Below are 27,953 nucleotides of genomic sequence, written 5' to 3'. Positions count from 1 at the left end.
GATCTGTATCCATCTGAGGGAGATTCTTATATCTTCCCACGTTAACTGTCCTCTCCCACCCCCGTATATTTTTCTCTCTCTCTCCAGTGCCGCCCTTTCGATCTATCGATATGCGCGCGGTCGACATCCCATTCGAGGATTAACGGTTATGTGAAATCGGAAATCCAGAATGCGGAGCAAATGCGGATGGATGATATCGGGCGGGCAGTTATCGGGACGGTGAAATTTATATCCGAATCAGCGATTCACAAAATGGATCCCAAAGGAACTCCGATCGCACATCTGCGAGAAGGAAAAGTACACTCTCAGGCTGTCGCCATTCACCATTCGAAAAACTCGTTGATTGAAATTTTTATGCATTTTCATTTGATTATTTTGATCGATTTTTCATAATTTTTCCTATGAATTCCACAAAATGAATTCCATGATTTTCTCCAGGCTTTAATTATTCTTTTTATAGAAATTTCAAATTAATTTCAATCCATATTCCCTCATCAAAAAGGTTCCATGAGTAAGGTTTTTTTTACTGAAAATTCATTTTTAATACTTGACTACTCTTGCATTTATTGCACCTACCATATTTTCATATAATTAGCCTCGAAAATGGATAGTAAATTTTCCAATGCGTCACAAAATATATTTTATAAATTGCCTAGCCCTCAAGTGTTCATATGTCAATATAAACAAGAGGTCAAGAGCACAAGGGATATATTTAGGTTACGTGAAACTCAAATAATCGGTGTAATTTGATTTTGTAGATAAGTTTGTCATAAGACGCTACGGATCCCGTTAAAATTATTTCATAACTGATATTTTCGTCGGTTATATCTTCCACCGCATGAGAAATATTTTGGTAAAAAATTGCTTATGCTAAGGATTGGACAGACCTCTGGAGAAGAAAGCGATTCCCCCGGAAAGCACCTAGAAATCTCCAGGAATTTCTCGATTGCTCTACGCATTTTGAACATACAGTGGTTTCGGGAGGGAATCTGCAAAGAACTTCACAGACATCTCCTCGTGAAGTAAAACAGATCAGGAGACAGGGTTGATGATGATTGAAAGCATGGCAAGACGAGTGGAAGCGAAAGATTGGCGGAAGTGGACAAAGAAATGAAATCAGAGCAGAATGAAGGATTCTTTCTCCCGACACCCCTGGTAATGAAGGAAAAAGTTGTACTGCTTACTTTTCCTCTCAGAACACAAAATCTTAATCGATTAAGGTGTAATAAGCACCTTGTGCCATTTCCGAGGACGCTAAACAACACTTAGTAAATTCAACACGTGAATGCAAGACCTCGCAAATCAAAAATTCAAAATTTACACTATGAACAAAAAAATGTTTATTTTCTTGTCATACAAAATTTTTTGTCTTTTTCGGTTTTTAAGTTCATGACATTCAATTTGAAATAGAATTTTTTTCAGCTGTATTATATGAAATATGATGTGTTACATTTGGTGGCATAAAAATCTAATTCTTATGAAAATTTTTATTTACGAGGTTTTACATTTTAGGCGACGAACAGTTTCAGGCGTGATATAATGGGAATGCGACTTAATAAAATAAAATGTTATTGTTCTTTTCCACGCTTATTTAATGCGTTCGATGTGTTTCGGCTCACATGGCCACTCTCTTGTCTTGTTCCATATTAAATTCCGTTTTTATCTTCAAATTATATCCCTAAATTTTGATTTCAAACCCTGTCGAAGGAAAATAAATTTCGTAAAAGGTCGGGGAAAATTGTATTTTAATTGTTTCAAATCAAGTCCTACATTCCAAAAAACATTTAAGTATTAACTAAATTAATCGAAAGCGTTTCCTTTGGAAATTTAACTTCTTCCTTCATAACAAGTGACAGCGGTCGCAAAAAAACCTGCAGCTACAACCGAATCAGAACACGAGATTCGCCCGAAAACCTTAAATAAAGCTGAGACTACCCGGGAAAGATTTAATCAAGAAAAATTGAACAAGAATCATATCGATACTTTCAGGATACATAGAATGGATTTAACATTCATCTTTCACATCCCATTTTAACATTCATCTGCACCTCATATTTGAACATTTTATCTCTTTATTCATATTTTGTAAAGGGAAATTGTCATATTTTCAGACGAGGGTATTATAATCTTCCTCGCAGTACTTTTCTCTTTGATACAGTCCCGTTAGTTTTGCTGTCTATGTTATCTGTGGAGAAATTTCTGGAAATCTCTCGGAGTAAAGTAGATAGGGTGATGGGGTTGATGATAATTGAAACCCGGGCAGAAATATTCGAAGGTTGGGGGTGGACGAAGAAAGCAGGGATGGGTTGGGTGCATTCCGACTGATTGCATTTCTATCCGCTACAGCACCCACTCACACAGAGGCAGAGGTGCAGGGGGTGCAGATCGGGGGTGACCCAATTTCCTTAAGTGCCTCGTCCCCTCCTTACATACGACCCCTCCTAATCCAACCCACCCTACTTCCCCCGTTTTCTAATTCCCACACATATGGATCTAATCCTGAACACCATCAAAAGCCTTGCGATCTCAAGCCAATATTCCATTTGCAATCATCGCTTTCTTAAATAATAATCCTTAAACCCTGAATCACGCGATCACTTTATCCGTCGTTTCCTAGTGATCACTATCGCGATCACTAGAGTGATCACTAGCAAATGATCGTCGCCGGCAATTGTTTTTCACGATCACGATCGCGATGAAGATTCCCATCACTATTTTTCATCGCTCACTGGTCGTTTTTTCCGTCGATGAAAACGTCACTAAAACCCCATATCAGCCAATCAGAACGCATGCCCGTAGGGGGCGATTGTAGCGCAACGTTTGACAGCCGTGGGAACGACATAGGTAAACAAACACGCTATTTATATTTTCGTTATACGGGTCCTATGACAACGAGCTGTGATACCGGAAGTGATGGGAAAAGCGACGGCGGGAGGGACCGTGTGATTCAGAAAAGTGATCAATCGAGCGATCACTTTTCCGGTTGCGAAAAGCGATCGCTCTAGTCTTTTCGCGACGAAAGGAAATCATCGCGTGATTCAGGCTTAAGACAGGAAACCTAAATGCCAATTTTAGTTGGCAAGAAAAATATTTCCGAAACCGGTTATTCGATTGTCGTTTACGATCATTATTAGGGAAGAGAAACAGGTGCTTCCTCGATGAGCTGTTGGCTGAAGGCTGGGCCAGAAAAGAAACAGCTGTACATTGACTGTACCTTATCATGAAATTCTAACAATAATTCGTACATTGAGGAAAGTATATAGAAAAAAAACTACGCGCGAGTAGACCAAATTAACTGGCAAATTAACTTGAAACTTAGGAGCGAGCAGTATCGCAGTAATTTTTTTCATCGGTTTTTTTTCTAATTGTTGCCGTGAATCGAAGATGGTAGGATTAGTCAGATTCGTAGGAAGATTTCCGGATGAAAAAGTAAAGAAGGGGCATTATGTCGCACTCGCGATGTGAGCAAATCTTTTGAATAATACAGAAATTTATCCGCCATAATTTTCTTTGATGTAGACTATAAAGAGTACTTGGATACCTTTAGTGCCGATATTTTCCGCGCATTCTGCCAATCCGGTTCTCCTGCATTGCATTTAAATGAACGCTCGTGGGCGACAGCTTGTTCGGGGCTTTCTAGGACGACTTCTAGCGCCTCTTCCAAGCTTTTCTCTTAATCTCACACTACGCCTTCCTTCCCCGGAGCTGACTAAATACTCCCAACCGACTCGGCTCCCTCGCCCTCCCCTTCAGTTGGAGAGGAAAATTAATAATTCATTTTGAAGCCGGCCCTGGCTGCTGCTCCCCCCCCTGCCGACTCCTACGACCTTTCACGGATTGCTCGCTGTATAAAAGGCAGGCAGATTGCGGGAGTGTACATGTGCAGGAAAAGCCATCCTCGCAATAGGACGCTTAGGTCTCCACCGATCGTGTTCTGTCTTGATTTGATGACGCATGACTCATTTACGCAGGGGTTTTCTATTAGACTCAATCAGTACTTACGAGATATTTAGATGCTATGTTGTCTTTACACATCCATAGTACGTCCGATTTTGGAGTACGTATCTGTTACCTGGTCTCCTTGTTACAAATGCCATGCTGTTGCATTAAGGCCATACTACACGGGGCACGCAATTGTACTACAATCTGTGTATACGAAGGTGCAGTCAACATTGCTTCGTATAGAGCGGCGAATTGCCAGAACGCATGCGATATTGCAAGTACGTGAGATGGCAAAAGAGCCTCTGTTGTAATTTAGTTCGTGCGTTTGTACAACTGCACGCATTAATAAGAAATTGATGCAGTTCTTATCTGCACAATTAAATGCCCTGTGTAAAACGGCCTTGAGGACGTGTGCTAAGAAATTTTCTTAGAATTATCAACTTTGATTCTGGATATACTTAAATATAATATACGTGATAATATTGTCAAGGCCTCCCCTCTCCTTTTATTATTCTATTTTGTTGTAATTATTCACATTCTCTCAGATTCTCAGAATAGGAAGGGACGAATTTTCGATTTATGCGCATGGGCAATATGTTAGAATGATCAAATCATCACAGTACAAGTTTCGGACAATTGCTATAATTACAGCTTATTTTTCCGGCGAGTGGCGACTTTTGTTAACCTACTTAAATGCACGATGAGTTATAACACGTCTAGTGGTCCACGAGATATTTCACGATTTTAATATTCGTGGTGCACGCAATGCTGGAGACCGCCGTATTTGTATGCCCCGAGGGGAGGGGAGAGGGGGTGGTTGGCCAATTAAGGTATTTCCTCTTGTCTCCCCTTTTTGATCTTTCGACCTACCTAACCCCTCCCCCCTTCCAAACACCAATCGCATGACTACTCACCCACAACCCTAGTCCCGAAGAGTTTTTCTCGCATTCAGCTCCCCTGGCCACGTTGAAGATTCCAGCAAAGACGAGGAAATTTTTCAAAAGAGGAGATTCTCATAAAGGCATGGAACATAAGCGTAAAGGTAACGAAGTAAATCATTAGAAATTACATTTGGAGCATGCTTAATTATGAAAGCGAGGCAAGGACGACGAAAGCAGAGGATAAATCAAGAATATGGTGTAGTATGGTATTAAGCGGAGGCGACCGACAGCTGAGGTCATTTGCGCCATGAGGGAAGTGCATGGAAGGAAGGGTAGAGAGAAACCCTGCGTCGACATTAGCCTGCTCTTAACGAAAGGCGCCGAGGGGACCTCAGCTTAACGTCCCATTCGAAGGGCGGAGTGTTGCTCTTGAAATGTCCTTCACGCTTTATTCAAGCAGGGATCGGGTAGTCCATGAAAAATTCTCTACTACCGCCGGGATTTAAACCCGAGCCCACGGAATGTGAAGCCAACATAAATCAAGAATATAAGCCTTCGAAATGCGGTATCATAGAAATAGAGATGAAGATCAAATTGTTAGAATTATTCAGTAATGCGAAAGTTCGGAGAAGAGTAGGAGAGAGGTGGTAAATTGAAAACTTTGAGTGAACGACGGAATAATTTAATCGGCCACAATATGATTCATGTCGGAATAATTGAAAATTATCGATGAAGGAAGGGAAGGAGGGTAGAGGTAGGAGCCTCGGAGGAGATGCATTGAGATAGTGATGAAGGGAGTGACACGGAAGAACTATGCAAGTGTCATGCGTCTAACTGATATAAGAATTGAGAGGAGAGCTACGACAAATCAATCTTCGGACCAATGACTGAGTAGAATCATGTCATTCGTAACACATTTGGACAATTATATTCATTAAAGTTCACTCATTAATAGAAGAAAATTGTTTCCTAATATCATAAACAACTTCAACGCATTCGAATATGTTTCTATTGTATTATTCTCACCAGTTTCTATTTCCAATCGACCACCGATTCGCTCATAGGATATAATTATTTTTGATGAATCTTCTTGGGAATTTTCAGACTCACGATACAGCCATAACACGTGGAGCAACAGATGCGCGCACAGTAATTCTGGCGCGTCGACGAGGCTCTTCTAATGAGGCTAAACACGCGCCATTTCCATTGTGACGCGCCTCCACCACAATCAACAACAATGCCCTCACAACAATCGACAACAATGCCTTCACATCTCTTTGTTTCCAGCGGAGGCAGTGCTGCCACCCAACGCCCACATATGACCCAAAACAAATATTTATCCGGGCGATTATCACGGCACTGCCCCAACGAGCAGACTCCAGCCTCTTCACGGGGAAAAACCCTCACACCCCAAATGGCGAAAAACTCGGGTGACGTGCTCGCAGACGAGGTTGGAAGGGATGCAAACATAACTCCTAAAAACCCAACGACTGAGAGGACAACTCGTCCATCGTCATGAGAATGAATGAATATGTTGGACTGAACAAAATATCCTTGAGATGTAATTCAATCTTTGGTCAAACATACTCCTTCACCCCGATGATGACGGACGAGTCGTATGTTGTAACGTTGGTGATATACAAAGGGTTAAGCGGGTGGAGATCCCGAGAAAACTTCACGGTAATATTTCGCCGGGAAAGAATTATATCATATTTTATGCTATCATTGTTATATCACCAGGGTTCACAGAAAAGATCTTTTTCATAAATCGCCAGTATTGAAAATATGAAAAGTTCATATCTAAGAAAATATCGAGGTATATTTTTCTATTCTGATATTGACAAATATTGACCTATGTAGCCTGGATATTCAGGGTCATGTCGTCCAAGCAAGTAATTAGACAGGATATAAAGGCGTAAGGCGCCTTTGAAACGAAGTAAACTACATAAAATCGCATGTAATCTAAGTGATACTAAAACCTAAGTGAATCAAAAACGGGAACTCCTAGCGTGGAGCATCAATGAGAAACAAAATTGAACAAAACAATTGTTGCAATTTGTCTATTGTTGTGTGCAGCGCATGGCTATGACTCGTTGCTACGTCGCCATCACCACTATAACAATTTATAATTGTTTTGTGTGGATGTTTACCGGGGCGGATCCAGGATTTCTTTCTGGGGTGAAACACAAGCAAGGCTGTATCCAGGATTTTGTTCTGGGGGGGGAGGACAAGGATACCCCGTAATACAAATCGAACGCCATGATTACGGGACCGTATTAAAAATTTTGCATATTTTTTAAGGGTCTGGGGGGGGGGCATGTGCCCCTGTGCCCCCCCCCCCACTAGATCACCCTATGGATGTTTATAGGCACCTGTGCTTAGTTTATACCTACAGCTACTGTTGCGTATCAATGCTCATCATTGCCAACATGCTGGTTTAGTTTCAGATATAAATTTTTTTGGTGTAACCACCAGTTTCATAAATATGCACGACCTTTCATTTCCTCTTTTTACGCCGGTTATCCTCGAATGCATTGTTTTTATCGCGCGCATAACTCCACACTGCCGCGCCGGTCCGCAGCACTGCCGTTCCGCTAATCGGGTTACGCGACAAGCAGCAGCGGCGAGAGTTCGCACCCTGGAATATCTGCCGTTTATGAAACACACAGTTGGAGAGAGATGTGTGTGAGTGTGTGTTGTGGCGTCCCTTGCATGTTCCGATGGAGGCGAGCGTGCAAACAGCGATGATGAAGGCCAGTCGACGGGAAAGCGATTGCTTTTGAAACGTGCAAATGCACAAACACGAGGCGACGCGCGCCCTCTGCATGTTTGCATCGGTGGCGCGCCCTCCCGCCTCCGTGTGCAAACAGCAGAGGGCTCATAATGCACGGATGGTGATGCTCACGGAGTGATGGGGAATACTCGGAATCCCAGTTCACGGGTGCATGGACGCTGAAACTCGCATTGTGACGTGGTATGTTGGGGAGGGGTATTGGGGCGAAACGTGTTTGGATTTGGAGGGAAGAATGCACGAATCAATTTTTCACGCGTTTCCGCTCCGTCGCGCGCCCTCTGTTTGCGCGCTCTCTCTCTCTCTCTCACTCCTCACTTGTTGAGTGCCGCCGCGATGATTTTGAATCTTTTAAGATTAGCGAAGCGTCGCAGTTTGCCTCTGATCCTCCCATTCCTGCTGTGTGCCTCCGGTGGAGGTTATTCGGCAAAACAATGACGATCTCCGGGCGCGCGCGCGCTCTGGTGGTCTGCGAGCGAATCAGCGACTGATTAATCAAATAATCGTTCCCTCTCGTATAGGTAAATTGCCAAGGTAGGCTTTTATGTACTTAGTGAGCAGTAGCAAGAAATCTCAACCCAAGTTATACCTTCCGTGAGACGCATCAGCGAAAGGTTTCGTGAAGTAAATTCCCAAATTGCCCTTATATACACGGTAATAGGGAAACATATTGACGCTAAAATCAAATACAACCTTTTCGTGAGGAGCTTGGCACGTATCATTCCCATCACGCTTGTACGTCAAGTAACACATATCAAAGGAGTTGTATCAGGATTTTCTATCGAATATGCAAATAAATTCTCTAATGCCTCGTTTCACGATGATTGATGTGCAAATTCATGGACGTGGAATAGCACCACATAACTCGTGCGAATACAAGAAGAGGAAACAGAACGCCGTCTAATTTGGTTCCTGCAATCGCAAATTTTCTATCCCTGTCCTTCAAAATTATTCATGAATGCAGATATTAAATTGTGCGGGTGAATGTATAAAGAAAAAAATCCTTTATAGGTCTTCATGTCCAGTTGATGGCAATTGGATGCTTTGGATATGGACTCCGAATCAATCACGTGATTTAGGGTTTTTGCCATTTTAACCTTGGTCCCGTGCGCTGAAACCGAACAGCGCTCTTGCTTAAATTACCTTTGAGATAATAAATGACGTTTATTTCTACTCTTTCGGACATGCATCATCTCAGATGTTGACAACAGCGCGTAAAATATCTGAGAATGCGTGGTACCCATACCATGGGGAATCATCATATTTAAAGTGATATTATTTGCTAACTAATTTGTTGATACAAATGATAGCGGCAAAAGCATGATGATATTCTTTATTTCATCGAAATGAATAATTTTGAAGAAAGTACCAACACTGTAGTCAGGCAATCGGACCCATCAGATCCTTCTATTTCATCCGGGTGAGCCCGCCGGCAAACAAACATCATTGAAGTAAAGCAATGGAAACGACATGATTATCGGCGTCGCACTCTGGTGAGCAAATCAAGCAACTGATCATCTTTCGCTCTCCAATTCCTCTCCACGGACTCCCAGCAGGGGAGAAATTTCCGAGACAGTTGCCAGTCAGCGCCCGTGCCATTATCGCACGCGTGACAGCAAACGCCGAACTCACTTCAGTTTTCGCGATCATCGTGACGTGATCGCTTGCGAGAAACGCCGTCCATTCTGCTGCGAATGCGAAGGATAAATAAACAAGGGGTTGGGGCAATGGACAGAGGACGACTGGCATCGCTCATCGCAAATAGCACTCGATAAAAACATTCCCGCAAGAGACGACGATGCAATCCAGCTTTTCCTCCGAAATGATCAACGACTTCTACAATGTGGGTGGTGATGGATAAATCGATTTCGTTTTAATCGAAAATCGTGTTTTCAAAGCCAAAGAAAATTTTTTTTCGCGGAAATCGAGATCGAGCTTTGATCTTCGAGTTTCGATCCAAACTCGATTTTTCCATTTATATCTAGACCATTTCGTGTGATCTCAGCAGCCTTTGTTGACCTATATCGTCCCATGTTGTATATCGTCCTATATGTCCGTATATTATCGGCCTATGTTGACGACATCCATCCCATGTGAAAGAATTATCTCTAAAGCCGATAAAATTAACGCCCTTGATCATCAAAAACATCGAAATCGATTGATTTTTTTTATTTTAGTGAAGGCATATGGGTCCAAGCGGTGATCTCAAAACTCAAATGTACTGGCATCTAAAAAGTTTTACAACCAATACTTCACGACGCATGCATTCTAATTTTATACTTCGGTATTTTTTTACACTTCTCACATTCGTATTTTGAGTGTTTTTAAAATGCATATTAGGCATGTTTTTGTAAAAAATTGTACTTTTTTAAAGAACCGTTGATCTTTTCGATTAGCGGAACTTTCGGTTAAATTTTCGATTTTTGTTGAAAAGCCGAGCTTTTCTTTTTGATTCAAAATCGACTGCTCGAAAAATAGATTAATGCCGACATACTTCCATAGCTAAATGTGGGCAACTAGGGGTGTGCATAAAAGAGCCCTTCCACCCCCGGAATCGGTAAGTCTTCCAGCACCTACATATTTCTTACGCTTGACGTCTTTTACCACATTCTCTTTGTTCGCAAATTGAATCTGATTTTTTCCTCAAATTCAATGCATTTATGAAAATAAAAAGAAATAGGAGCCATTTTCTAAATCGGACTTACTTCATCAAGAATTGCAGACCGAATTTAGAGTCAGCTCGTGTACCGTAAGAAAGCGCTACCAGGTTATTACCATAAATTAAAATTACAGATTCGAGCGAAATAGCGTGAAATGCCCAGAGATTAGTCACTATCTCAATTATGGAAATGGAAATTCATAAATGTTTTTTATTGTTTAGAAGTGCACTGTAGTTATCCATTCTAGCTACTTCAAGAATGATTTAGATCGTCATAAATTTTAAAGAGCTTTTAGCCAGCCTCGGTGGCGGCGTGTTAACGTCCTCGCCAAACAAGAGATCGCGGGTTCGAGTCCCACATCGGTAGGTTTTCCCTTTCCAGGATGTGGTTATCTGCGTACGTTAAATTATTTAACATGTTAATAGCCTCGATGTAAAATGGCCTACATTTAGCTTTAATCGGTGGTTTGAGGATAAAATAAAATAAATAAAACTTAAAATAAAAATCAATCAATCGTCATTCGATGCAGCCCAAGGTTCAATTATCCATTCAACTATTGTTTTCGCGCTGACATAATTCTTCTGCTTTACATCTTTATCACCTGCTATTATTCCACACTTTCCTTTGTCGTTTTCTTCCTCTAACCTGTCCTTCAGCGATAAGTGCCAATATTCGATCGTGCTTCAACGTGTGGCCAATAAAATTGTCCCATCTACTGGCGACTCTCCCCCACATTCATCTAAAACAATCGCCTATCCTATCCGTCTATTTCTAAGCACTATAGGCCCAGTATGCGTGAGAAATATAGAAAAAGGTTAACACGAAGATCCTAAGTAACCTGACACTGACTTGGACTACTCGTCCTGAAGTTTATTGATAGAAGGCGATGATAGCCTTTGGACCCGATGCGATCGCGTAAACAAGTCACATTAGGGCCAAAAAAATGTTTAGGCTAATTAATTTAATGATAGCAGTCCCTTTAGGAGTGAATGTAAGGGGAAATGGCCCATAATGGCTCAAATACAGTCTATTTATAAGAGTGGATTTCCGAACTTTTTCCATTCAACTTGTTAATATTGGACGCAGTGAGCGTTTAATTGTTAGCCTCAGCTTTCGTCTAATGCGTAGCCACCACGAGCGCTCCTGTTTTTAGCTAATCACAGTATTAACCAAGTGGAGTTATTCTATCTCTCTTTTACAGACCGTTGCTTGATCCAAAGGAATGAAACTTGTAAGGCTATTCGGGTGTCCCACCGGGTCAGTGTCGACATGGCTGCCGAAGTATCGGTAACGAAATCGGTTCTAATTTCTTGGGCTGATCAGCTGGGAAGCGACTGATTTAGAGTTGATGGGAAGCTACGCGGTTGCATAATTGAACCGGTGGGAAACTCGAGTAGCCTTCTAAAACGCTATCCGTTGGAAAAACAGCAGAGAAAGGAATTAATTATTGGATATCTACAGCTTTATTGAAATAAATGGGCCAGTTAGTATACTGAGGGACACCCTTTATGTGTCACCACCACCCATTCTAAGCATTTGGACCTTATAAAAGTGCTATCAATCAAAGAAATCGATCTCAGGGTAGAGACCAAAGGCAATTATACGCCCCCATTACAAGATATTTCTTTAGTGTCTAAGCAAGCGTAAAAGAGGGCTGATCGCTTAAAATTCCACAAGAATTACTTATTATATGTAATGCATGGACTTCAGCGAAAAATGTATCACAATGACTGAACAGATGCATTATTGCCTAACAATAAAGTAAAATTTTCTGAAACAATCATTGATCCAGGACAATCGAATTTTAAAGAGTCTGCGAAGGCGTTTTCGGCTGAGGTATTGAGTCGCATCAACAAATCATTCATTTTCGCCGCTCAGCATTCTGTTCCTTCCCCTTCTCCGGCTGTTCCATCCCTTCCCTTGCCCCCCCTCCTTCCTATCCCAGGGGGTTTAAGATGAGAATACCTCGTGGCGTGTTCAACCAGACGTGCAACGCGATCGCTTCATCCATCTAGCTCCCAGCTCACAAGATGGCGCGCGGGCGACGTCGAAACCAAAATCCTGGCTCCGGAGCGCAAGACAGATGGAGCTTATTAGCCTTCGAGGGGTCTATTGACGGAGTTAAGTTCTCCCCTTCTATAAAATGCGGCTTCATGAGAAAACAATCACGACGAATTAGCAAGTTGCCCACTGGTTGAGGTTTTCGCGTTCTGGCATTTTGACTCGACTCAACGGTCTCCAGTTTTCCGGGCCATTCCACTTGGCGGAGTCCTAGTCATATTGATGACGTTTCGATTCCTAGTTTGCAGCTACCATCCGGTCCGGAATGAAATCATAATAACCAGTCAATAATCCTAAAGCCTGAATTTCACACGATACTTATTTGAGCGTCCACAATTCTCAGAGGAATTTTAACGAGTACAGAATTTTTATGATGAAATCTGTAATGCTCTGATCGCCCTTGCCTAAATTAAGCCCCGCTCATGGAAAATAAAATTAGCAATAACTTTAAATCCGGGTTAACAAAAAGATTAGCTTCACAGAATTTTTTTTGAAAATTTAGAAGGGTCTCTCTTGTTGTCATGGATGAAAGTCTCGGGTTTTCAACCAAGTAACTCGGTCCATTATTACTGATTGTATATAGATACGAACCGTTCAAGGTGGATACGATTTAGAAATTCTGGAACTACTACTGTCCATTTCAAAAGCATGGATACCAGAAATTAAAGCTCTGTAATGAAGTGTCGGCTTGTTCAATTACAAAGCCATTTGTATCAGAATAAAAGCTTGTTTTAGTCTGCGTTGAATATTTGCAATGAAAATGTTGTAATAGCATATGAAATTCATGAAAACGCAAACCAATGAGCACATCAACTTCAAATTAATTAACAGAAGTAGATTGCACTCTAATAAAAGAACCTGATGCTTAAAGTTTAACTTTAAACCAATATTTTAGCTAAAGTTATTGTTAAATTTGAGAATTAAATTCCTCGGGAATGGGACGTCGGAGAAACTTGCGCGCATTCTCTGTAAAATATGTTAAAAAGAAACTGCTCGGTACTTGCCGTATAGTTATTTTTTTCCTACCCCGTTCGATTTAAACAACAATGTGTCCTTTTCATCGGGGGAGAGCCAATTCTCTCCTACCTTGGCTCTCCGTCTTAATAAAGGACGAATTGTTGCTGAAAACGAAGGGTAATAAAAAAAGCTGTTAGGAAATAACAAAGTAGTTTACAAAAGGTTACAAAGTTTATTTCAACATGTTTAACGTGCACAAATTCTTCGAAGTATGGCCTTCATCCATAAATTTAATCTTTGCCTTCGCCCAGACATTTTTATTGTTACAGTATTGCGCATTTTATAGTGGAAACAGTACTTTGATATGCATTGTATTATAATTATCTCCTATTTTTCGCTTAGCCATAATAGCCATATTGGCGAGCAAGCAATGGTCTCGTCGATAAAGCTTTCGCTTCCTTTCGAACCATCGCATAATAGGACCTCATCAAGTAAGTAGGCAATCCTTGAATAATTCATGCGCATGAAAATGCTAGAACTTTAAATTACAGATTCAGACTTCAATTGATGGAAGCTAGACATATCTAAATAAATAAAAGAGTGTAGCACTTTTCCTCAAACAATTTTGTGGAAAAGTGGTACAATCTTTCATTTACTTAAAAAATGCTATAACTCCGGATACAGCTTTCAAAAAAATCGGCAGTGGCAGATCTTGTTACCCCAGGATACGACACGTTGCGTAGACATCGAGAACTCCACTATCCTTGCAAGGGAGAACTATTACAAAAGCAGAATTATTAGAGAAACCGAGAGATCAAGAGAAATATTTTTCTATAAACAGTGGGCAAAGGATCATTGACTGGTGGCATCCAGTAACTACCAGAAGAATAGCACTATTAACAATATTCAAAATCCCCTCTCATAATCACATATACATTGTTGCGCAATATAGGCGAGGTTATTCATTAGCCCTGACGAGGTCTCGGGCAGGAGGGAAGAAACGAGAGCTGGTCTTTAATTGGCGCAGAGAAACCCGCAAAGACAATTCTGTTGTACATGAGGACACAACCTGTAAAAATTATAATACTCTCCCGAAAATTGCAGCGAGAGACACGAACGAGATGCAGTTTTGACGACTGGACTGACCTGCACCCTGGCTTCCGTGAGGTCGATCTTCATGGCGATCTCCTCCCGCGTGTAGATGTCCGGGTAGTGGGTCTCCTGGAACGCGCGCTCCAGCTCCTTCAACTGCGCAGATGTGAAAGTGGTCCTGATCCTGCGCTGCTTCCTCTTCTCCGTCAACACACCCTCGTGGCCAGGGTACACCTTGTACGGCAGGCCGGCCGTCAGCGACGCGAAGTTGTCTGCAAATATATATAACAAGAATGAAAAAAAATGAATGAGCTTTAAAAAAAATCCCCAAGATATTGCACGTAACAATCAACTTTGGGCGCAGGCAAGCGCACGGGTGTAAATGTGTTTACAGCAAGGGTGAAACTTGCTAGGAAAAGTATTAGGGAACAGTAACGACCCTAACAGAAGTTGAACCAGGAACCTTCTTTTCTGAAGGCCTAGAAATAGCGTCAGAATGCATGGTTATCCGGTCATGAGTGAAGTGTATTGGAAAGAGAGAGAAAAAATGATAAAAGAACTTGCATTGAAATATAGGCTCTGAATTACTTGCATATGTGTGAAACGAACCCGGACTAGAGTGTTCACCTAATATGCAAGGCCGCCAAATGCTAACTCATAAAAAATGATGATGAAAGCGTATGCAGAAATAATCGATCATTTACAAAGTTTGATAATATGACAAAATCAGCGGAACGGGTCGTCAAGCGCATGTCATATTTATGAGCTAAAACAAATTACATGCCTCAAAAATTAGTGGAAGAGATATTTCGACTAATTAGTGATTTTTCCAAAATATAGACACGCCTCTATTAATCCAACAAATTTATGTTCAGTGGAAATCTCATTTACTTCATTGATGGGCGAAATACGTACACACTCTACCTAATTGCTAAATGTGAAATATAGGCTGGTGTTCAAATTATCTGTCATCCTGGAATATGGATTAAGCCACGAATATCTATTTCCGTAAAAAAAATAATTCTACTGAATGCTCATACAAATAGTAAACGGACTTAAATTTCGATGATGGACTCAAATGGTTATAATGAGCTCATTTCAACATAACTTTATTTCAACAGCAAATAAAATTCAATCGAAATCAGGTGCTGAATAAAAGGGACGACTTATAATTGGCAAAGTTATGAGACATGATGGCCTGATGAAAACAATCGTTAAAGGACGGCCAAGGGAAGAAGGGCAAGTGACGGTCCCGAATAAGTTTATATAGGACATTTATTTAGGATGTAGAAGAGAAGAAACATTAGGCTAGCCGATGAGACAACGGATTGGAGAGCTGTGGCAATGCAACCTTCTGCATGTTCACTTAAGATGATGACGATGCGCAAAAGAGATTAGCGACAGCAAAATAAATAAATATGATATATTTACTCTCGACCAATAGCATTTAATATAATGAGTTCTTACTTCTCGTAGATAGCACGGTAATATTTTAATTGGAAATAAATAACTATCATTTATTTTTATCAAAGATTAGGTTAATTTACTCACCGTGATTTGGGGTTCAGAATAATTTTCTCCACTCAATACAATCGCGGGACTTACTTCTCTTTCATCAGTAGGAATTCTTTTTTTTAACCATTGAGCCCGTATCTTTGTTCGAGCCAAACTATATTAAGTAAAAAGATATTAAAAGTATAGTTTTTCAAATAAGCAGTAAATGGTTGGAACAACGAGCGAAAGAGCAATTTTGAGTTTAACAAAGAAATCGTTGAATATGATTGACCACATTACCCCATGATGTAATGGGCAAATAGCAATGAAAAGGCTTTCTTACTTCCACAGCATATTTAACACAGAACGACCGGTTACGGCTGTCACGACACCTTCGGGTATATTGAAAAACATGGAGAAGACAGATTTATATAAACTATGGGAAGATGCTAATTAATATTGTCTTCTCCATATTTTTTTATGTTTTGTAATATTTTCATCTATGAAAATGTTTTGACGGGCGCAACCGGTCGTTCTGTGTTATGGAAGTCACAAAGTCTCTTCATTGCTATTGTGGAGCTCATCCATCACGTCATAGCTTCCAATTTGGATTTAATAATGGGATAGTTCAAACATTATTTTCTTGCTGATTTTTATAGGGTTAAAAAAAATAGAGGCCCGTCATTTTACGTTCCTCGCTTCGTCGCCTAGTCCTCGAGATATTCACGACTTAATATTGATGGTCTTCAGCGTTATGCAGATAAGTTGATGACGTCACCTTCTCCCCTGGAGGGGATTACTGCGTCTCAGCAACGCCACTGTCTCTCGCTTCGGTCTCGCGTGGTTAGTTCGTTGTTCACAGTATTACATTCCTTCCCTAATGATAGATTCATTCAGAACCAATAAATATACCAGAACTCTAATAACGTCACAATCTCATGAGAAGTGGGCGCCAACTTTCGCGTCCTTTTATTTTAAAACTATGAGAGAATGGCTAAGTGAGAAAGATTTTATGCCTCACTCCCATGTATCATTCCTTCACATCTTTTGAATTTCTAAAACGAAACGCGATTTCGGGTCAGTGTGAACGACTGAATCATTTTATTGATGAGCCAAATGTATTCATCATTTAATTTAGCTACTCAGTCAGTAATCTATTATCGATGTTTATGATACAGTATTCATGTGTCCATGGATATGATTCACTTTTTTGTTTCGAAATGATGATAGCACAAGGGGACGGAGAAATCATAAGTGGAAATCATTCCATTTCGAGAGAATTTCGACTCGTTTAAAGGCACGGATTCCACCGTCGAAATAGCTATTTCGATTATCACCTGAATACAGGCATACGACAGGAAATGCGGACATCACTGCACGCGATATTCATTTATTTAATATTTCATCGACCACTGCCACGCCAAACTAATTAGTGTGTATGTTACAGAAGCAGAAATGCAGCGAGAGATTTACTCATTTCCATTTATTTTCTGACTGTATGAGCAAAAAGTCTTGATTTGGTCTTACTATATCCTCGAAAATACATATTAATATTAAGGTCAAATGAAATTTAAATTGAAACGCCAATAATTTTAAGGACTGGATATGTAAATTGGAACAGGATAATAGATTCATTTTCCATAATTACCTTATTACGGTCTAACTTAATGTTATATATTTAAGTAATCCAAATCACATAAATTATAAAATGTAGGTACATAATGCTTTTTAATCGAGAAAAAATTATCCACATTATTGATGGCAAAATGTTCCATTGATACCATTTTAATTATTGTATAATTTTTTTCAAAAGTGATGGTTTCTCTCTCCAAAATTTACAGCAGCAGCGTAGTTAGATAAAAGCATATTTTGAAAAGGTTACACTAGCAAGACTTACTATTGGTAATATTTCTTCACTGTGGGAATAAAGGTAACATATTTCCTTTTTTCTTTTAATTCATTATTCATCAATAAAATACGCGAAGAAATAGGTCTAAAAGTATAGTGGAAACGAAGATATTTGTGGTCAATGCCTGCTTTGGGTATTTTCATTTTTTAAATGAAAAGTAAATTTAAAAATTAAATGTAGCCATTTTAGCTAACCATTTAAAAATTGATATTTGATCTCGACAGTGATCATAAATTTAAATAAGGGAACAGAGTTGTAAAAGTAATTACTTTTTCTTGACCATCATCTTTTAAATCTAGTGATGCTGACGTATAAAAAACATAAAACGTTAAAGGCAAGAGGGCATCCGCGAATTGGGGTGGATTGCATGCGAACGGGCCAATCACAATCGAGGGCCGAACCTCGTGAAATGTATCGCAGGACGCGCCTCCCAAATTGTTTGGGCGCAGACCTCTGAATCGCAGCCACGCCAGCCGGGCTATACACGCTGACGGCTTATCCGTGCCATGCGTTTTAATTTACGTCATGGCTTATTCAGCCGCACCATATCGCATTTGCCGGCGGAACTCTGACCCGCCACACCAACCGAGAGGCAAAAAAAAGAACGCGTAAAAAAATCAAACTCGAGGGAGGAAAAAAATGGCTAAATAAAAATCCAATCATCCTCTCTCTAAGGTTACTCCTGCGGGCGCTGTTCCTTTTTTTATTTTGGAGAGTGGAATGTGGCTCCAAGACAATTTCCAATCATGAGGCTCCCTCCATAGGAAAATATCTATACATATAACATGTGAAAAGTGTGTCGAAGTGTGTGTTTCGGGGGCGGAAGGTAGATGGCAGCACCAAGCAATAGCGCGGAAACATCCCGGAAAGGAGTGGAGCGATAACGGCCCAATAAAAATTTCGCGGTCGAGCAGAGTTTTGTTTTTCGCTCGTTTTTTTTTTTAATACTATCCCCAACTTTCCTCTCCGCCTCTTTTCCGACCAGTTGCCGTATCCCTCCGCGCCCTCTGCTATCATCTTCCCCGAATACCCTCGCGAATAACCACAGGCAGAGCACACAGGCGGCCGAGAAAATAGTCGACACACGTATAACGCTGCGGAAGGGGCGCCATGTTCTTTAATGAATACCCACCTCCTTCCTTTCCCGCGTGTGGGGTCGTGAAAACGTTCGCTGCCGCCACAAAAACAACCGCCGAACGCCCGCCGCACTTCCTTTTTTTCCTCCCTTCAAAATTTTCCCTCTTCAGCTCACGTGAGTTCAGCGCGGGTGGTGGGGAAACATCAAAAGGGAGAAGAAATTGCGAAAACTGAAAACTGAAAAACGATACGGCGAAGAAGGAATATAAATTCACTGCATTTGCTTGACAAATAACAAATATGCAACGACGATAAAATTGAAGATTAAATTGACAGAAAAACATTGCTCTGATCATGAAGATACAGCATGTACTGAATTGGTTGAGACGCCGCTGTAGGGAGAAGAGTTTTCCTTCGGAATCTATGAAAATTTCGATTAAAACACAAAGTTTTCTTCCTCGGGGTTTGAGGAGGTTAAGACGACTCGATCCCCCGTCTGGATCTGCTTGGTCTCAGACCACCTTAAAAATTTACGCAATCATCTTGAAATGTTTATTGAGAATATAAATTGACTCTGGATTTATATCTACTGAATATGAAAAAGTAAAAATGAGAAAACATTTAGCTCAAATTTTCAAATTTGAGATGCAAGAAAATATTGATCGCGGTCTACTTGAAATATCCTGAATATTTCAAGATTATAGCGAAGCATTTATGCGAGTAATCCGTTCTAATAAAATGGAAGATAGGGCTGCATGAGTACGTCCTATTCAATTCCCGATTATAAAACAAAAAACAAGAACATCAATCCGTGGAAATCGTCAGTGAAGAGTGCGTATAGGATTCCTTTACCAACTTCAGTGAGCGTCTTTATATGGCTAGACGGCCTTGTCTCTCCGTGAAGCAGAAACAAAAGAAAAACTCTTCGTCCTGTGTGCAAGTTTATCGTTTACGACCCTTGGGCACTCGTCTCTCTTTTCTGGGCGGCAAGTGCAGTCACAACGGGCGTCTCATCGGTGCATACGGGGACACGACCACATCTTGAAGGAAAAACGACGCTGGAAGGAGGAGGAAAGGGGATCAAGGCAAAAGGTGGTTCTCTAAGTAGCGACCCATCCCTCTCAATTGATCGTGTTCCATCTTTCTTGATGACGGCCCGAGTAAAACTTACGCTTTTGCATTTAAAAATTCGGAGCGTATAAAGAGGGCCTTAACATCGCAGCAATAAGTCAACTTGACGTGTTGTAGGCTTTTGCTGCGAGGTGGTTTGAATTGAAATGTACAAATTCAGGATGCAATTTCAAAATATTTGCTATGTAGGAATTCAAGCTGCAATTTTAAAATCTTTTTGGTAGTACGCCGAAAAAAGGAGGTCCTACACTTTCCCATTTCACAAAATATTACGGTGGAGTTCCGCCAATTCGAACAAATTTGGAACGAACCCTGTTCTGATTACTTGACCGTTTGAATTGGCCGAAATGATTGCAAAAAAAACCGTTTTAAAGGGAAAGGCTAGCGTCAAGTGCATCCAAAGCGCAGGCAGTACAGAGGACTTACAGTACGTATAACTGCACTAGAGTGCACTCGTCCCGCCCATTCTTCGACGCATCACGCTCACGCTGCTAACTCAAAGGCAGGTTAAGCAATCCTCACCCCCCGTAAGCGGATGATCGCATTTAACATGTTCGGAAAGGCGGGATTACACTGTATATCTAGTGATCTCTCTACGTCTAACTGCTGCTGACGTGTGAAAAGAAAGGAAGGATGTGTTTGAGGAGGCGCAGATAGATGCTGGCGAGAGTAAGAAACTTTAAGAAGAGAAGATGGTCCACTTACAAGACGTGAACAGGCGCCAGCGATGATAATTCCACATACCGGCATTGTTGCACTAAAAGGTTTGGATCGTTTACGGGATTAGTTGCCAAATGGCTCGAAAATTCATGGATCCAGGCTACGATTTAAATGGTTCCAAATTTCTCGATACAGAAAACTAAAACTTGAGAGCCGCGTGGAAATTTGTTCCTGAGAGAAAGTATAATCTCTTTTCATATTGCTAGTAAGCGAATGTGATTTTTTTAGTACCTGCGAGGTCAATGGCGTGATTGAAGACTTCGCAATCCAAAGAGTATACACGCTTGACACCCACGTGGAACTTTGTTCCTTGGAGGAGATCCTCCAGATGACGGATTGGGATTGTATGCGCGAGTACTCCTCTGTTTTTCAGGACGATTTCGTAATACTTTGTGCACTACCTTACTCCATGGCATCCCTTCCAGCCAACCTCTTCCTTCCCGCATCTGTGCAATTGTCCGATTAAAAAGTATGACCTTGGAGGATTAAATTCCTCTCGACTCATCCCCCGTTGCATGAGAAAATAAATGAATACCAACATTTCTCCGTTCCGCAAAGTATCCTTCTCATCCTGTGGTTTCTTGGGATCCAGGGAATTTTGTGAGTTTCACAAATTAAGTAAATAATTGGCTTGAGTGGTTATGCCCGAAGACAGGAAATCCAAATGCTAAATAAAGTTGGCATGAAAAATATCTCCAGAACCGATTGTTCGATTGTCAGTGGCAATCATCAACACAGGACAGGTGTTATCCGCAGGGGGTGAGGGTAAAAGTAATTTCCTAACCCTCTCCGAGGGCTAGGCTTGGAGACCAATGCTCATAGCCCATTCCTCGGCTTGTTAACAACTGTTCTCTTCCCCTTTCATGATTGCCTTTGACAACCGGAAAACCGGTTACAGGGATATTTTCCATACAATTATCTTTGGTTGCATATTTATTATCTCAATTTATCACCATACCACCGCACAGTTACATATTTGCCTCAAAATTGGTATTTGTAACATTCTAAACATACCCCGGATAGGGTTGTAATACATTTTATAGTATATAATGCATTCGTGCCCTGGATAGGGTAAATCTACACAGGTGGGACGCGAGCCCACGACCTCTACGTTAACCACCACCACCCCCTTTATGTCCACGTGAAGAAAATGAATTCCAGCATCTATCAGTTCAAATAAGATTCATTCTTATCTTTGTGCTTTCGAAAGGAGTGTGGAATTGATACATTCCAAGGGCCAAGTGTCGGTTTGCGAAAAGACGACACGATGAGAAGAATAGGTGCGCCATACTTACGTATAACGAGGTAGCAGCGCCCCCAGTGGACATGTGGAGTGAGGAGAAGTCGTTGAGTCCGCCATTTTCAACCTTATCGATCGTCACTTCCGCCTCCACGCGGCCCCCCCCCCTCCCCTTCCCACCCCCCCTCCCACCCTTCCCGACATTCCCTCGCTACCACTCGTCTGCCAACACCATCCCCACCTCCGTTCGCGTCCAGATGGAGAGAGAGAGAGAGAGAGAGAGAGAGGGACTGCTTGCACTGTGGCTGCTGGTGCTGTACGCGGCGAGGGGGATGACGGGAAGGGATGGGGTGGGGTGGATGGAAGCCCCGTGTGATGGCGGACGACTAAAGGAAGCCCAAGCACACATCACGAAGGTAGAAAAGAGATCAGAGCGAAACAGCTTGGACTATTGCGACATTGGAAAGCGGGACACAAACGAACTCTCTCGTTGTTTCCAGTTGTAAAATTCATTCAGGGCCAACAACAGATGCATCCATTCTCTCCGTTTCATATTCGTGGAATTAATTTTTTTCCATGTATCACGAAAGAAAGTTCCACAATTGTGATAAGAAGCATTAAAATTTGATATAAACATGAGGCAAAGATATCGATGGCAGTAGACAATTCAATGGAAATGTGGCGAAGAACCATTATCCAGGATACCCAGGAACACAACTAGGGAGGGGTGAGGCATGAGGTTGTTCAAATTGTAGGCAAGATCTAAGCATGGAAAAGGTGAATGAAACCAACATTTTAAGGAAAATGTAACAGCTCTTTATTAGCTTTTAAAATTATTTGCTTGAAAAAATATTATTTTCCTTAAAGACATTTGGAATTTTTGTTTCTATGGGGAGGCAGCTGGCCCCTCCTGCCCCTCGCTGGGTACGCCCATGGCAAAGAACTAGAATGATGGAAATCAAATGGATCGGCCGAGTGAGGAATAAGGAAATCCTAAATAGGGTATTAGAGGGGAGGAGCCTCATGAAAACTCTTCGAGGAGGACGAAACAACCTATTGGGCCATTTATTGAGGCATGATAGCCGGATTGATGAATGCCGTAGCCGAGGAGCAAGTGGATGAGGTGAACGAACAAAGGAAGACCTCGGATACAATACGTGGAGCGGGTCAAGGAGCATACAATGAAGAAGAAATACGTAGATTTGAGAAGATTACCTGATACGAGAATTATTGAGTCCATAGCTAAATCTAGCCATTCTTTCGATGGTTGATCAGAGATGATGATACGTTTAAAAAAAAATCTGTTGAATTTTAGGTATCAATTTTTGGAGTCGAAAATAGCAAAAAATGGCATATAAAATCTGAGCTGAAAGAAAAATTATCGGAAGAGGTGTATAGCTGCATGAAGTGGCTACGTAATTATGTCATCGCAAACTGAACAGTGTTTCACGCAGAACCCCATGAAAGTCCAAGGCTAGATATCCGAGACTAGGCAAGAATACAGCAACAGAAAGGCAAGCAAAACGAGATGAGAAAGAGTGATGGCTGAATCAGTCAACAGGGTGGACACTGTCAAAGAAAGAAGAACCAGCTTAGGCGGTGATTCTAATACTAGGTCTATTGATTGATATAATTTAATCGTGTACTCCAAACAAACATTAAGATGAAAAATCTTTTGATCTGATCTGATATCATCTGATGAAAAAGTTTTCCCGACGTATCACCTTGATACATTGCTGTTGGGTTTGCAGTCAGGGTAGGCACTATTATTGACGACGTTTTGATGGCTGAGTCTTTCATCGAAACGTACGCAACAGCGGAGAGGTGTACAAGGCTATAAACCCAACAACAATTTTCAAGTATTAAGATGCCAATAAATCAAATGCAGAGATTTATAACTGCGCCTAGTGTAAGTAAAAAAAAGGACATAGTTAATAATAAAACAGGTAGGAAGCGTATTTATAAATCCTTTTCTCTTCCTTCCTCACCCTCGTTTACCTAACATTCTTCCCTCTAACACTGTTTTCAACATCCCCTCCCCGGTCAGAACTCGCTCCATACATACCCTCTGTAACCTTCGCATCTCATCTAAAATCTGCCTCTCCTCACCCACCATGCTATGTACTTCGTCGTTCCTCTTCCCTTCCGTCCACTTCACCTTATCCATTGTCCTCCACACCCATGCACCTCCAACAGAGCTTTCTTTTTTGCCTCTTCCACAACGCTCACCTAACTACACGCCCCGTAAATCGCAATACTAGGTAGATGGGCAGTAAGCACTACGACATCTCTGAGCGCAGGGCGGGAGGGAGCTACAAATCTACACAAATTTCGCTAATTTCGGGGGTGGAGGAAGATATCCTTCATGATAATCCCACCTTTACAGACGTCCCTGATTCGGTTAATGCCATGAGGTAACACAAGTGAGTTCTTAACTTTTTTTTGGAATAAGGGAATGCAAAATATTTCGAGAGCAGATTCGTCCGAATTTTCAAAAAGCAGAGATAGAGTATGAGCGTGTGGGATGGGGGTGGAGTGGAGTGGGGTAAGGGAGGGAGATTTAATCCCATTACGGATGGAAATGGAATGCTTCGACTTTAGTGCAAAGCCTTGGTGTTCGCCGCGGGCTTAAGCATTCGCCCCAAACTACCCCCACCCTCTTCTTCTACCCCCCTCCAGACACCTCCGCGGCCTCCAATCCCACAACCCCTTCCTTCCATCCCCCCCACCTCCGCCCGTGTCCTCACAAAATCCACGGAAGTCACTCCATCCTGACATAAATGTCATCCTCCGCAAAACTCTCGGCCTACCTATCGACTTAATATTTGCGAGCTCAATTAAATCATTATCGTGATCCTGAGCCTTCAGTCCGGTTCTTATGCGTCGTTACAAGGGTTTGCTAAAGATAACGCTCTCTAGCTACAAGACGACAATACAACAATCGGACAATACACTCGCTCAAAAACTGCAACTCAATCGTTGGTTGGATTTCAGAGGGCCTTCGAAAGTTTTTTGAGTTTTTCTCAATTAATGACAGACCGGAGTCAAGCTACGCCATTTTAAGTTATTTTGAACCTACAGGCTTACTTTTTCGCGTTTTCAACCATAAAATTTCACCGTGTTCAGTGAAGTTGTTGCGAACAAGATTCATCACTTCGAGCATTATCAACGGAGAGTAAGCGATCACTAATTGTATACCAGCAAAGACAACACCGTGGTATCGAGATTTTGATCATCGAAAGCCGCACGGCGAAATTTTGAGGGGAAAGAGAATCGCCGAAATACAATTTTCTCGGAAACTAAAATTAAATTAATGAAATAAAAAATATATATTCTTGAAAATAGTTGAGATATGCACCATTTTTTTAACGGGGCGTTAAAGAAGTACGAATTATTAGGTGGAGGCACGCGGAATATGATATAAATTGAAGTGTTTTAAAATTGTCGGCGGTCATAAAAAACACTTCCGAGAAAGAATATACTCTATTCTCTCCCTACTCCCCTCCCCCAGGCACCATGCACCACCCGGATCCCACCTGCCAAACTCTCAGGGTCCCCTTAACTCCCCCATTAAGTTACTCTTCACACTAACATACATGAGTGATCCTTGACACACTCTCGCCATATCGACCAATGGGTGAGAGTGGCTAAATCGTGATCAAAATCCTGTAAGTTTTCAACAGTTTTTTCATCGCTGAAGCTCAGCTACAGCTAAATCTCGCTAGCTATTAGACGAAAATCGTAGCGATAGTCGCGAATTAGAGTTAGTGACAGCTAATTAAACCTATAATAAACCCTGGCATTACAAAAAAATTGAATTTTCATCACTATGCTGCTCGTACGAGATCTGTGGAAAAGCCACGCTGAATCTATCCGGACCATGGCCGACACCAATGCAATTCAAATGAGCAAATGCCCAAAGTTCAATTGCAAGGAGTTCGTGCATTTTAAGGGAGTAAAAACTGAGGTGTGGAGTCTTTAAAAATCACCTTCTCATTCTCATCAGAAATGTTTGAGCTGAGGAAACAAAGTCCAAAGTATCGCGATTTCCCAAGTGATTAAATAGAGCGCAATTCTAGAGGCATTTCTCAAGATGGCCTGATGCGCAATTCCCTGGCTTCACTCGGGGAAGGGGTAGTAGCATACAATGGGGAAACATGCATGAAATTTGTTCATCATGCTAGTGCGTCTCACTGAGTAGACAATTTTCCCACGAGTCCAAATATGTGAGCCAAAACTCTCCTAGTATTCCACGAACGTCATTAAATGCTAATTAAAAGTTCTCGAATATCGCTTGAAGTCACGTCACCTGAAACGCCTTCTGCCGTCATCGGACGGTACACCATTCACTTCGCTAAGAGAGTAGAGCGGTAGAGCCTTGAATGCAAGCTATCGAAATAAAAATAGCAATTATTTTAGTTCGCGTTTGAGTCCTGCATAGACCGATTTTCTATTCACTTCCTCAGTCTGTCATCAGTGGTTACCGTACCGTGACGTCACTCTCCGATGACGTCATGTTTTCAAGCAGCCGATGAAGAAAATTTTTGAAGACACATAACTCAGCTAAAAACATAATTCATGCACCAGATTTTTGGCAAATACATTTGAGGTAGGGACCTTCATATTATAGTACTTTTAAAAAATTGTGCATGTTCCCCATTGTTAAGAGCTCAGTACTTGGCATCGAGAATTGGACAATCATATACCGTAAGGTGAAATCGTGGAGGGCCTCGTTAAAATCTAATCCAGGGCGAAACAAAAATTAAATCAATCAAATTCAATAATAAATGTAGCAGTGCAAATGAAGACAGAGGATCCCATTATTAACAGTGCGTTGAAAAAAGGTGGACCGCGAAGGCTGGCATGCGGAATATTGTAAATTTAATTACTGTAAAATACTCAGCTACCATAACATATACTCAATTATTTCAGGTGTATTCCGGAAGAGAAAGTATGTTATAATTTGGGAATGATAAACGAAAGGTATAGTGTCATTTATTATTCATGTTTTAGAGACAATATTAGCATTGAGATTTAAAACTTTGTTACTTTCTTATCTACAAGTTTTGGTTTAAAGTTACTAAATTTTGCAAAAGTTTCAATAAAAAAACATACGATATAAAAGTTGAAAGTGTAAAATCATAGCACACAAAAATGCGCACGATAAATGCAGTGTTTAATATTTCAATTTTTATGCATAATTTCGCTCCAGAAATGCCAAATTGATAAATTGTGTTCGACGAATCAGATATTTTGCGTTATCTTTATCTTATGTTACTTACCTGAGTCTAAAAATCATATAGTCAGCTTTTGATGGAATATACTCATATTTTGCAGTTTACGCCTGTTTATTACGCAAACCGTGTCACATAATCCAATGGTTTATATTTCAGTGTAATGAGCATGCCCATGTAACAATAAAATCTACATATATTCAACTATATTAGGCGTGACTTCGTGTTTCAATTATAAATACATTATACTCTTTTCCAAAAACATCGTCAATATGAAACACGAAAGATATGAAAGGAATATAATCAAAGAATAATATTCTTTTGCTTTTTGGCACGAAACTGGGAAAGAGAAACAAAAAAATTGATAGGAAATTATAATTAAAAGAGAAAAGGTTCTTTGTGTCCACAACAATCTTCAAAGTTTTAAGAGCCCATACAAAAAAAGCTCAAACTAATATGCGCCTTTCAATTGTTGCGTTGAAGGCTTGTCTGCGCTCTGGGCTCGTCGTCTGTTCGTTCCCGTGATCCAAAATGGCGGCCGAGGTGGTCCCTTTAAGTGTGAGCTTAAACTGCACGCACGTGATCCCTGTTAATTGGATTGATGGGATCATCTCATCGCACTGAGTGTTCCTCGCTTACCTCCGATTAAGTTGCCGAAGTGAGAACATCTCTCTCTTTCGCGCTATCCTCTTCCGTCTGTTCCTCTCACACATTCGAGCTTTGCTTTTTCGCCGCCCTCAGACTTTTAAGAGGACGCATCAATC

The 27,953-nt window shown here is 41.1% G+C and overlaps 1 protein-coding gene across 1 annotated transcript in view; it reads right to left on the bottom strand.

Moving 5' to 3' along the window:
- The window catches only part of LOC124162571 (GS homeobox 2-like), a 177,738-nt gene that overhangs the window by 118,375 nt on the left and 31,410 nt on the right, over window positions 1-27,953 (bottom strand). The window contains exon 2 of the mRNA XM_046539150.1: window positions 14,439-14,656. Coding sequence (XP_046395106.1) covers window positions 14,439-14,656 — 218 coding nt within the window. The remainder of the gene's footprint in view (window positions 1-14,438; window positions 14,657-27,953) is intronic.

The sequence above is a fragment of the Ischnura elegans genome, chromosome 7, assembly GCF_921293095.1.
Source record: "Ischnura elegans chromosome 7, ioIscEleg1.1, whole genome shotgun sequence".
NCBI classification, from domain to species: domain Eukaryota; kingdom Metazoa; phylum Arthropoda; class Insecta; order Odonata; family Coenagrionidae; genus Ischnura; species Ischnura elegans.
This window is presented reverse-complemented; position numbering and strand designations above follow the sequence as displayed.